This window comes from Petromyzon marinus, chromosome 30 (genome assembly GCF_048934315.1).
Source record: "Petromyzon marinus isolate PM22_M1 ecotype Great Lakes invasive population chromosome 30, UKy_Petmar_22M1.pri1.0, whole genome shotgun sequence".
In the NCBI taxonomy this organism is placed as follows: domain Eukaryota; kingdom Metazoa; phylum Chordata; class Hyperoartia; order Petromyzontiformes; family Petromyzontidae; genus Petromyzon; species Petromyzon marinus.
Genome location: NC_133696.1, coordinates 11,397,565 through 11,409,862, shown reverse-complemented (window position 1 = coordinate 11,409,862; position 12,298 = coordinate 11,397,565). Strand labels below are relative to the sequence as shown.

At 43.0% G+C, this 12,298-nt stretch overlaps 1 protein-coding gene across 5 annotated transcripts in view; it reads right to left on the bottom strand.

Annotated features, from left to right (window-relative positions):
• Positions 1-321: 321 nt before the first annotated feature.
• The window catches only part of LOC116947609 (RNA-binding protein 5-like), a 78,628-nt gene continuing 66,651 nt past the window's right edge, over positions 322-12,298 (bottom strand). For all 5 annotated transcript variants that reach the window (XM_076070747.1, XM_032963554.2, XM_032963555.2 and 2 more), the window contains 7 exons: positions 11,896-12,045; positions 11,063-11,146; positions 9,158-9,343; positions 8,642-8,716; positions 7,741-7,838; positions 6,569-6,698; positions 322-1,576 (listed from right to left, as the gene is read on the bottom strand). In XM_076070747.1, the coding sequence (XP_075926862.1) occupies positions 1,451-1,576; positions 6,569-6,698; positions 7,741-7,838; positions 8,642-8,716; positions 9,158-9,343; positions 11,063-11,146; positions 11,896-12,045 (849 nt within the window). In that variant the 3' untranslated portion in view covers positions 322-1,450. The remainder of the gene's footprint in view (positions 1,577-6,568; positions 6,699-7,740; positions 7,839-8,641; positions 8,717-9,157; positions 9,344-11,062; positions 11,147-11,895; positions 12,046-12,298) is intronic.

The window sequence follows — 12,298 nt, the reverse complement described above, 5'->3', positions numbered from 1 at the left end:
AGAACAGCGCGACAATTAAGTGTCCACTTGCAGGATTCGTCTGCAGACTTTTGCCAGAAAGTTGTTCGTACGTTGGGGAATTTTTGCTTGTTGTGGTCGAGTGAATTTTTGTTTTATATCCAGGTCCTCCGGTTTTTCCCTCCACATCAGAAACATGCGTTTCAGAGTATTCGGCTGCTATGAATTTCAACATAACCCACTTGGTTGAGCTATCATTTGTGGTCAGGTCGCCGAAAAAGAGCTATATAGTAGCTGTGGGCCTTACACCTGGTAAAATAAAACAATTGTAAAAAAAAGTCAACAAATATACACAACTGTGGATTTATTTTTCAAACATTGAAATTTATTCCAAACAAAAATGTTTTGTTAACAGGACTAAAAAAAACATGTAAAAAGTTGTATTGGAGTTTCTAAGACATTATTAGCACTCTGACAAAGAACTAGGTGAACATGATTAAAGATCAAAAGCATTTGTGGTATTGTTTTAAATAAAAAAATCTCCGACTACTAAGTTACAAACAGGTTTGCCTGACATGCCACGCAGTACATCTTGGTAAACACCAGTGTCACCTTAACTCAAACATATTTTTGTTTTTCAAGACATGAGTTCAAAGCTATTTCACATGGCTGGACCACCTTAAGTGCTGGCAAGCACGTGCAGCACAATTGTCTATACGTTTAACAAAAAGACTTGGACATAACTCGCAAAGGAAAATTACAGAAAATGCAAAGAGAATGGTTAACTATCGTGAACACAACGGTAATTTACATATATACAACATTTAACAAATGCAACGTATATAAAATGTACACGGTACATTTTACAAGATGAACAGATGCATAAACTATAATTTCTACGAAAAAATATGGTACATTTTCAAGCAAGGTTCTGTTGGAGGAAAATAATTATGCCAACACCACAACGTGTAACTTTCTTTAAACAGATAACAAAACATTTCTCGTATCAGCCGATTACCTGAATTGTTTTAGATTTCACTATGTTAATTTATATACCACCCACGAGCCAAACTATGAAAAAGAATATGCCTACACTTTGCTCAGGGGGCATCATTCAATATCGACATTTTCAAAAGCAGTCTGTACGCTTTGTCAAAGTTCCCCCACCTTTCACGCCCCCCACCCCTCACCCCGCAAAAAGCAAATTCGAAATGCCGATTCAGAAACTTACGTTGGCATTTGGCCTTTTTTTTTCTTCCTCAAGTTATTTTTGCAACATGCACACAAGGTTTCGTTCCGCGCCCCCCCCCCCCCCCCCCGGCATACGGTGTGTCGCACGGCGTCTTGATAAACGTCGCCGAGCATTGGAATTCCATTCTTATTGATCTCTAGCATCCCGTCGCGAAAGCTCCCTGGCGATGAATGCCGCGCAGTATAAACGGAGCAAACATTCGGGCCCTCGGCAGCGGCTCCAGGCGCCCCGTAACCTCGACTACTCCATCTCGTTGAAGCGCGCCATCATGGCCCTGCGCACTTGATCCTTGTAAGTGTCCGCTGCCGAGGCGCCGTAGGTGGCGCCCCTCGCCCCGAGTCCAGCGCCCTGTGTTCTTTTCTTGGCCTGCGGTGGAACAAGGGCGGACGGGGCACGCGGCAAATTTAACACCAAGGCTTTCGCGACCCCAAAAATCGGGCAGGTTATTTTTTTTGGGTAACATCGCGTAAGTAGAAGCGAGCCGTTAAACCCGCCATCAACCGACGCAGCCCGTTAGTAAGGTTTTTTTTTTCACGAAAAGAGAACACGACAATCCGTGTACTCGTTGTAATTACCCGCGAAACGGTACTCGATTTTTAAATGTTGTGGGTTCACTACTCTCCAACACACCGGTGTGCTGTACTTGTAACGAATTGGCACGTTTTGTTTACACGACAAACCTTACCAACTGGCTGCGTCGGGTAGTGATGGGGTTTAACATTTATATTTAAACGCTCTAACCCCCCTTCTCCCCACAAAAAAATCCTCTTATGGGAACATGTCAAGCTCGAAAATGGCACAGGCTGTCCCGCCACCACCGCCCCCCCCTGCCCCAACTTCCCGTCGGGCATTTTAAAGCAGTCACGCTCACATTCAAGCACGGTGATGCCCGAGCGTGCTTGCCGTTAGGACGCGAGCATTCCGGCTAATCATCATGGGGACCCTTTGGCGATACTAAATGTAACCAAACTGTAAAGTGTAATCAGGGGTGGCTGAGACATATGTCAATAAAATATAGCAGTGGTAATTTGGATTTTTATAAATGGGGTGAAAACCCTAACATTTTCTAATGCCATAACACGTTTTATTCTGTATTAACATCACATTCATGTGTATTGCCAAAAAATGCATACCTTTTTTTCTGCATAAACTACAATCAGTACTATTACCGACAATGGAGAGTATATTTGCGGCAGAATATTTTTGCAATACGAATAAAGCACAGGCTGGTGGGACTTGGTATTGAAGCAATATGGCTAAGGGTGTGCATCAGAAGCAATATGGACATTTGTTTCTCAGAGGCACTGTATTGATCAAACTAGAGCATACTGTGCTGTACACAGCAGCTACATCATGGTGAAATTAAGACCCAAGCACAAGAAACATTTGCTTTACCAGCTGATATAAAAATGAACTATTTTATTTTTACCAGGTCAGGCCCGCCGAGCTATACAGCTCTTTTTCAGAAGCGACCTTGCCACAATTTACAGCTCAACGAAGTGGCTTATCACGTGGACATTTATTGCAGCCGAATACTCGAAACGCGTGATGTCGATTCTAAATGCGGAGAGAAACACCAGAGGACCCGGATAAAAATCCACGTGACCACGGGGAGAGAGACACGCAAACTCCAAATATACAGGCGTCAGGCTCTGGATCGAACCCACGACCTCCAGTGTACCAGGCGGGGTAGTTAACATCTCGCCACCTTGGTGCCCTGTATATTTGGATATTACCCATGGGAGATGGCAAGTCTCTTTCACAACGGTGAGCTGTGTGAACAAGTGTCTGCGGTGACCCGAGTCAACAAATACGTCTAACGCCGTGTTTAATTACATTATTTTTCTTCACAAATTCAAAATTAAACGTTACGGAATTTTGTTTTAATAAAAATGTTGTAAATACATGTTCTCTCTTGTAGTCACTACTGTGGCAATTCTGTATGAACCGTACGAGTATGTTGGAATCCACTGACCACTACGGCATAGACAATTGCATGGTTGCATTGCAAAACTTGCAAAACTTTGTGCGAATCATATTTCTACCGGTGCTTAACTGAAAGGAACCTTTAAAATGAAGCATATATTAACTATTGAAAAGTTTTTGGTCAATTGTCTAACATAAAAGTCATTGTTATTCACACCGATGTTGTTTTGCTAATTTTCTAATACAAGGTGTAAAATTCTCAGTTTCATAAAGGAGACTGTAAAAATATATTTATTTCTTAAGTGCAGCTTATATAATTTACGACGCTGAACGTCCGCGTTGCTAATGCTATAATAACATGTTATAATAAACATGCCAAGGGTAATTGCTTACAAACGAGAAGGTAAAAACAACGCCTTAACTGGTACACATCAGGCTCGCGGTTGACAATTTAATTTCAGCGGGAGTTACGATTGCAACAATTTCAAAGTGCAGTCCCTGATACGGCTCAAAGTTACCAGCACGTACGGACGCCTTATCCCACGACTGCCAACGCAAATACAACCACAATGACCTTTTTTTCTCTTGAAAACACATTTGATATAACGCGGGTTTTCAACATACGGAAAACAAATCTACTGCACAATACAAACAAAGCAATATGGGCTCTGTATGCGAGGGTTTTCACAAATTATTATACAAATAAAGGACTTCTTGATTCTATTTATTAGCCAAAATTTAAGTCATTTTATTTTAATGGGCATACCACGGTTGTGCTTCAGACATTTTATAACAATGAATGGCTTAAAGTTTCTAACTTGTTCATTTTGAAAGTTATCACAATATTAGCTTAATGTATGACGGTTCAAGGTTTTTGAACGCAAGTTAACTATCCACATTTAGAAACATGCGTTTAGAGTATTTGGCTGCTGTACATTTCCACGTGATACATTTATTTGAGCTATCATTTATGGCCAGGTTGCTTTTGAAAGAGCTCGATAGCTTAATGGGCCTTACCTGGTAAAATACATATTTGTTAAAGTTTTTTTTTTCAGATTGCTGACTATAGGCCAATGTAAGGTAATGGGGCCTCGTGTATTTTCTCACTTTTCGACATCTGGACAAACCACACAGGCATCAGGCACGCACACAGGCACACAGGCACCACAAGTCCACGCGCGCGTGCGGGCGCATCTCGTGCGATCACATTTAAACACCCACACACAAACCTCTACGAACGCTGTGAACACACAATCTTGTTTACAACAGCAGCTGCTGCACAATTCTCAAGGGCATTCAAGTGAAAGAGAGAGCTCGTCGGCTCTGCCGGTCTAAGACTGCCTCGGCGTAGGATACATGTCACCTCGCCTGGTGAAGCCTGACAATTTAGTTGTGCGAAATTATTAATCGGCAATTTTTCATCTGGCTGGAGTGCTTGGCAGTCAGCAAGGTCACCCCCAGTCAGTTTTTATTCCCACAGAAAGTGCGTTACCGGAAAGGAGTTTAACTAAACATTAGACTGCTACCAAATGGACAAAAGCCACTTCTGAGGTCCATCGCAGCATGTACTTCAAACAAAGATTTTAAAAAGTTCGTATTCCTTGCAAATAAAAATAAATGGGATCTCACCAATTTAAAATGGACCATGATTGTGAAAAGCCAGTCAACTAATCTACAAATGGCTCAAAATAACACGTTTGCATTCTTATCCAGCCGTTGAGGGCAAAATATGTACCATTTGGTGCACTTGGTATCAACTCCATCTAGGAAATGTTTGGGCGTGAGTGGTTCGGTGATCTTGGCCAGTGGTTTTTAACCTCAATCCCTGCGAGCCACCCACGGACTTCACTTTCCATATCTGAAAATCCTCAATATATTCGAGCATAGTTGTGCATCAGCTGATACACAAACCGGGTAATGACATTGGATTCAAATGTAAATTGGTATTCCACATAACAGTTATTAAAAGTGAAATTCTGCTTCTGGAGTAATAATGCCAAGCTGTGCAATTGGTGCTCTGGGTAAAGAGGCACACATTTATACAAGTCAAAGAATTCCCCAAGAGGACAAGCACAGCTTTCGATTATATTCCCATTTTTTGCAGACCTTAAAAGCCTTCACAAGCTTGCCAACTTAAAAGTATAAAGAGCAGTCGCGCCAACTAAACGAACATCTAGATTACAAACATCCAACAGGAAGTTGAGATAAGACCCAGCCATAGCCATGCAGTATGCAGCCAGTAGCCCGAGCAGCAACATCACCTTTACAGAGTAGGCACCTTTAAAATTATGTACAGGGGATCACAATTCATCTAGAATTTTAGGACAAAATTAGTCATGTATTTTTGTTGAGTGGGATACAATTATGGTCACAAGTCCGGCACCCCTTACATTTCCAGGCGATGTTCTGTAAGCGGTCTCCTGAATTAATAATAATCCAATTTATAACGCGCGCAAATTTGCGGACATAACGGCCGAAACTCATAGGCGCGGAGCCAAGCTCAGGAGTCACTCGAAAGCGTAATTATAGAGGTGAGTTTGTAAGAGTCTCTTGAAGGAGACGATTGAGATGATGCTGCGAATGTGCAGAGGGATTGCGTTCCAGACTGTTGGGACAGCCACCGAGAAGCGGCGCATAAGCCATGACCATCCCGGATCTTGGTATCAAGAGGAGGTCGTGAGTCGCACTGCGAAGGCATCTGCCGTGTGCTGCGCTGCAAGTCGTCAATAATGAAGAGAGGCAGAGGCAGGCGATCTTGTATGTGACCCTGCTGGCAATGGGTAGCAAGTGGAGGGCACGGAGAGAGGCCAAGTGCGTCGAGACGGGGATGAGTGCGGCCAATGACGACGCGTGCCAGGTTGTTTTGTAGTCTGAAGTTTTTTAGGTTGCCAGAGGAGCACCGGACTAGGACGGAGTTGCAATAGTCGAGGAGAGACCCAACTATGCAACATGCCAATGTGTTGGCAGTTTCAGTGGAGGTGAGAGGACGTAGGTGTCCGAGAGCCTTCAGGTGAAATTTATATGAACTGATGATATGAATGGTTTGACGGTCGAAGCATAAAGTTGAATCTAGGATGACACCGAGGTAGCTGAAGTGATCGGTGAACCAGATGCTGTGACCAAAAAAATTGTTGAAATAAAGCAAACGTGTCAATAATTATGCCCAGTTCGGAATCTGGCTAGGCAGCTCAGCAAGTGGCTGACATTCGAGGGTGGCCAATTCAAATCTTGGTTGGGGGTTGACTCAGCTCAAGCCTCTGGGGTCAATAAAATACATCCCATTTTGTGGGGAAATCAACAATGTGTTTTCTATAGACTCACCTCGATAATTTCCACCACCGGCTCATGGATTTATGATCACCACCTCGATGCACATATGGGCAGGAAATCACTCGACTTTGGACTGGTGTAGTAAAAGTGCAAGGTCCTTGCCTCGACGGGAAGCGTGATGCCTTGATGCTTCTTGCCCAGGCCGCTGCCCTCCGTCCAGCCCATAGCCTGCAGCATCTTGCTGCCAATATTGTCACCACCGATGCCAGCTTTGGTTGGTTGTTCGTAGTCACTGCGGCCAAGTGAGAATTGGACCAGTTACGTCAACATCGGCCTTGCAATGCTGACCAACGTTTAACAGAGTTATTTGAAAACTGTATATGTGGCAAGAATGCTAGACGGGGGGGGTTTAATGCATCAAGAGATGTCCCAACATGAGCACGGTTGGCTACGCACGGTGCAAAAAAAGTTCGACATGCATACAATAGTATTTTTTTTACACCTTGAAACATGAATATGCAGTTGAATGCTTCCACAATGATTGTAGTCATTGTGTATTAGAAATATAATACATTCAGTACTTTGCTACTTCTATAACACAATGACAAATTCACATTGTACAAGCAAAATGCTCTTTTACAGCACTTTGTCAATAGAATGCTGCATGATGGGTCTCCTTATGCAAGTCAGTCTGGTTTTTCATTAAAAATTATACATTGCATTATTTTGCCAGTGTTCTGAAACAACTAGAGGCGATCCCACCTATACCCATAAATATGTAAGTATAAATATACATGTGCCAAGCTCCACACTGTTCACTTGTATTGCTCTTTGAATGCTCACTAGGAAACAGCTACTCTGGTGCATTACCTTCACCCCTCCTTACTGGCTTTGTTAGCGTTTAAGTTATATAAGCAACATTCAGTGCATGTGTCACCTAGCAATCACCATCGTTACTATAAGCGTGTAGTGAATACAAAAGGGATCCAGTTAATTGAATTTGGGACGAGGGAACGTAATTTATCAAGCTAAATTTGTATTGAAATACCACCCCTACCCCCCTATCCGACATAGCCAAGCAATGTGTCACACATTTAAGCGTTTAACTCAACTAATATTATTCGAGCTTACCGGCAAAACGAATAACTGTCAACTAACTTTGGCAATCGGATGTGACGTTTCGCTCGAAACTATGCCACGAGTCTTCAGGACGACATCTGAGAAGTCAGAGCGATTGTGTCACCTGACCCAACTTGTGAAGGAACGCCAGTGCGGACCACCGTTACGAGTGAATAGTCGTAGAATATTAAAGCGGCACATGACGTTGTTCTTACATCGTGGGCTCTGGGACCACTTTCTTCTTCTTTGGCTCAGGGGGCTCGGGAATCCCGTACTTTTCTCTCCTCTCAGCTGCACGGTCCCGGTATTTTGCCTTTAATTTAACAGAAAAAAAAACAGATTATTCAATCTCCATCCTTGCATAGAAACAGTCCATGTAGCTTTTGCTTACAGAAACGTCCAGCCAGTGCAGAGAACGGGTTTGACTTCTACGTGAACAGGAATAGAACGGTCAACTGCCTGTAGGGTAGGACTGCAGAGTATTTAGGAAGGAGCACAAATGCATAACTGGTCGGTATGACACATCTACACAATTCAGTGTTAACAGCATGGACATCAAGATTGTGGAAATACTATTGTTGCCTTTATTAGAATGCACAGAGCCTAAATTAGGTTCCTCAAATTTAATGCATTCCCTTGAAATAGCACACCGTGTTTAAAATTCACATTATGTATTTGATCAAACACTGACTTTTGTTTAATAAAGTTGTTTATTCTTGCCTTGCAGTTACTACTCCCACATACTTATTTCCAATTCCAAAACTCATTAAATGTAACATTAATGGAACAAATCTGGCGAGGTATAAAACATGTTGCTATTTTAAAATCAATGGAATTACATTTTGCGAAGCATGAACATATTCTGCATTTCCTACAACTTTACACATTCTCAAACATGCCGTCTGGTTTCATCTCAACTCATCCGTAGCCATATCTATCCACTCGTAAATGGTCTCCAAAAACGATCTTCTATCCTCACACAATCTCCCAATGCAACAAACCATCTAGCTCCTTCGCAAGCGCTGATTTCATCGCTCCATCTCCGCGCTGCACGTCCTCTCGGGTGGATTCTCTCATTTGGCTTGCGTTGGGATCATCCCCGTGTTAAAGGCCTACCTCGCGTTCCTTCTTTTCCATCTCTTCTATTTCAGCAGCAGTCATTTTGGATCGCCTGTGTTGTTCCAAGTTTTGCTGGAAGAGCCGCAGAACAGATCACATTACAACGTTGTGCAGCGGAAACAGAAAAAAAAACTAGAATTGACCTTCCAGATTGGAAGTGAATTAAATGAAAGGTCAACAGAGGGCTGGGGTAGAATTCCAGTCGGAATGTTTTTTGTTGATCTGTAAAAAAAATGGTGTTGGCTCATTAAGCTGCAGTTCACTGTCACACGCACACAAAATCACGTTGTTCTACCCCCTCCGGCATCTCCGATTAGCCCGGTCGGGCTAGGCACGGTGCCCCAAAGAGGTTCAAACATACGTACACACAATACCATCTTGCACGTAACAAAGTTTGGTGGGAAGGACACCGGAGCCTATGGCGGCCAAAAGCCAGAGGGGGGCACGGCACCACTGGGAAGGGCAAGCGTTGCGCGCACGCAAGCAGGCGCCGACAGGGGGGGCCGTCGTCACCTTGTGCAGGTCCGAGAGCTGCTGGTGGCGCAGGAGGGCCTCCTTGCTGGGGAACATGCGGCGGCATAGCAGGCAGGCCAGCTTCACCCAGTCCGTCAGCTTCTCCTCGCGCGCCTCTGCCGAGTTGTCCTCCTCGCTGTCGCTGCCACCGCCGTAAGAAGCCACGAGCGTTGCATCCGAATCCGCCTGTGGAGGAACAACAGCGGTGGCCTTCAATTGCCTCATGTCAATCCTGTACTTCTCTAGGCCAGGGGGTCGGCAGACCAAAATAACAAGACACTTTTTTTTTGGAATCGAGTAACAAACTCAATACATCAAGAGCCGTGCCGAGACACGGTGGTCCTTAATAAATGAGGTCAGGGGAAACGGTCCTTAAAGAGCCACGTCAGGAAACTGAATCGAACCGGTGACATCTGTATTGGTGGTCCCTGGGCTGCATGTAGAATTTCTTTTGCACCGTACATAGCCAACCGTGATATTCAGATGTGAGGGGGAACGATAAACTAAATACAAAAAGCACATCTAAAGAAATTAGTTTTCAATTTTGAAGTGTATAGCTCCAGTGGTTTCCTAATATCGGAAGGTAGAGCATTCTAAAGATGATGGCCATAGGTGCATTTGTAAGCGCGCACAATGCAGTGACCATCTTTGTTCGATGGTTCGCCAAAAGCTGTTGCTGCAAGGATCACCGGAGTTTGCGTGATGGTTTATGCCCGATGACCCAGATCAGCAAGGTATTGTGGTTCATTGTGCGCAAAGCGCTTTGTGTACAAAGACTGCGACCTTACCATGTATTAGTTTGGCAACCGCAAGCCAATACAGCTCAGCACGGACACGGTCGGATCTTGCAGTACCCGTCACGTGCCAAAGAATTGTGTACACGCTGCAGCTTGGTAACAAATACCAACGCCAGAAATGTTGCTCTTTCTTTGTTCATAACTTTTACTTTCATTCCCTCCCTGTTCTCACCCCAAACCATATCATGCCAGCATCTTTAACATTTTCGTAATTCAAACACCCACGTTCGTATTTTGCAAGGGCGGCTTAGAAAAAAGTAGTGCAATAAAAATATTTGCATTTCCAGTCTATTAATTTCAACCCAAATCCAAGGTTTACATTGGAAAACATGGTTAAAAAAATATATTTATCGACAAAGATTGCCTGATAATATCTAAATATGTTTTTATTTCACATGTGATGCACGACTTTTGCGCATTACATCAATTTATAAATTACTCTGTAGCATTTATATTCACGTGACGCAACTAGCAAAACACGCATGCTTTAATGTATAAAAACTAGAATTTTCATTATTAAATGGGAGCCATCCCATGCAATGCATGAAACCCAAAAAAAAATGTATTGTCACTTTCAAAATTATTCTTCCTGGTGTGAAAATATTGTTTCATGGAGAAAAATCCCGAAAGTCAAAATGGTTCTTTATAGATATGAAACAATTTACGCCCAGCACTAGATTTCCCAGAATTTTATCCATTCCGCTAAACCACAAGTTACATTGGACCATACGAGCAGATCTTTGGGAGTCGGTACAACTGGTCAAGGCTCAGAAACGCAAACCAAAGCATTATTTAAAGAAGTGGTTTACAATGCACCGCTGTGATAAAATGCACAGCAGTTTAAATTTTTAAATAGAATAAATTTTCCATAAAAGTTATTAGCAGAACTAATGTTTTCCTGTATTTATTTAAACAATAGTAATAATAACACAAATTTGTATCAACTTGTCTTCGCAGTGCTATCAATATTTAAAGGTTGCTTTTCTGTAATTATGTATGTAGAACTTCTTTCGCACCGTACGTAGCCAATCGTTCTACACAGAGGTGCGGGGGGGGGGGAAGGACAACAAACTTCACATTTAAAGAGTAATGTATAATGCACGCTTACCGGTTCTGTGTCTTCATCGTTTCTTTTCTCGATAATTTTTTGAAGCTGATTCAAAACAGCAAGCTGCCTGTCATTCTGTGTGGCCTGTAAACAGTTGCCATCACACGGCACAAAAGGTCACCTTCATGTTTAATTCCCATTGAAAAATACAAACGCACACAACACCAAGCACACATTTGGTAGACTCCTGCCAACAGCGATTTCTTATCTCGCAGAACATGAGGCTCCAGGAGCATGGGAGTAAGGAAGGGAGCTATAAAAAGGAGGGATCTATGTAATTTCAAACCTTAATAAGATCACCTACGATTGCACAGAAATTGTCAACGTATTAGCCCTTACTTAAGTTCATGGAAAGTATTAATCCTTTACTGTATCAAAAAATATTAAAGAAACGAATTCTTACAAAGGAATTCACAGCCCTTTGTCAATCCACTACAGCATGATGGCCTCCCCACTGTTAGTAATGGGAGAGGTCTTGACCATATTCACTTGACTGTATTAAAACCAGATAAGCAGGAGGGCCCAATAGACCTAACGGAGATGTTGTGGAAAGGTAGCTTCTGCCCATGTGACGATGACAACGTGGCATTCTTTTTTTTCAAAACAAGAATCAGGTGCTGTCATTAAACTAAAGTACCACGTCACTTCCGTGCATCATGTTGCTTCAGGTGACGACACTTGTTTGCACCAAGACATGTAATTAGTACAAAAAAAATCGGAAGATGTAACGTCTGAAATAATCCTTTGAAATGCCAACTTTAGTTCCACACTGCAGGTGTAAGTGAACAATGTAACCGCACAGCGAGTGAGCTCCTCCACGCGTCAATCCTCACCCGCTTCTCCAGCATCGCGTAGCCCGCGTCCGCAGAGGCAGACTCCCTCTCGTCATCTCTGCCGCCCGCCCCAACCGGCTGGAAGCTGTTCTTGAAGAACTCCTTTTGCTTGTTGAGGCTTTTGGCCCATTTTTCCATGTCCTTGGCGATCTGCGCAAGTGTCGGAATGCAGGTTAGCCGTGGTCTATTTGCCGCTAGGTCAAAGACACCGTGTGTTTTTGATCCGGTATGACAGCAACTTGCAAATCAAACCCCATTCCAAACTAACTGGTCTAACTCCACAAAGGCCACTATTTTAGTATCGACCATCACCTGACATTTTGAAACCTTCATCAGGCTAACAATTACAATGCATGTCAAATATCCATACATTATAGGAGTAAAATTTTAAAAAAATATTGTG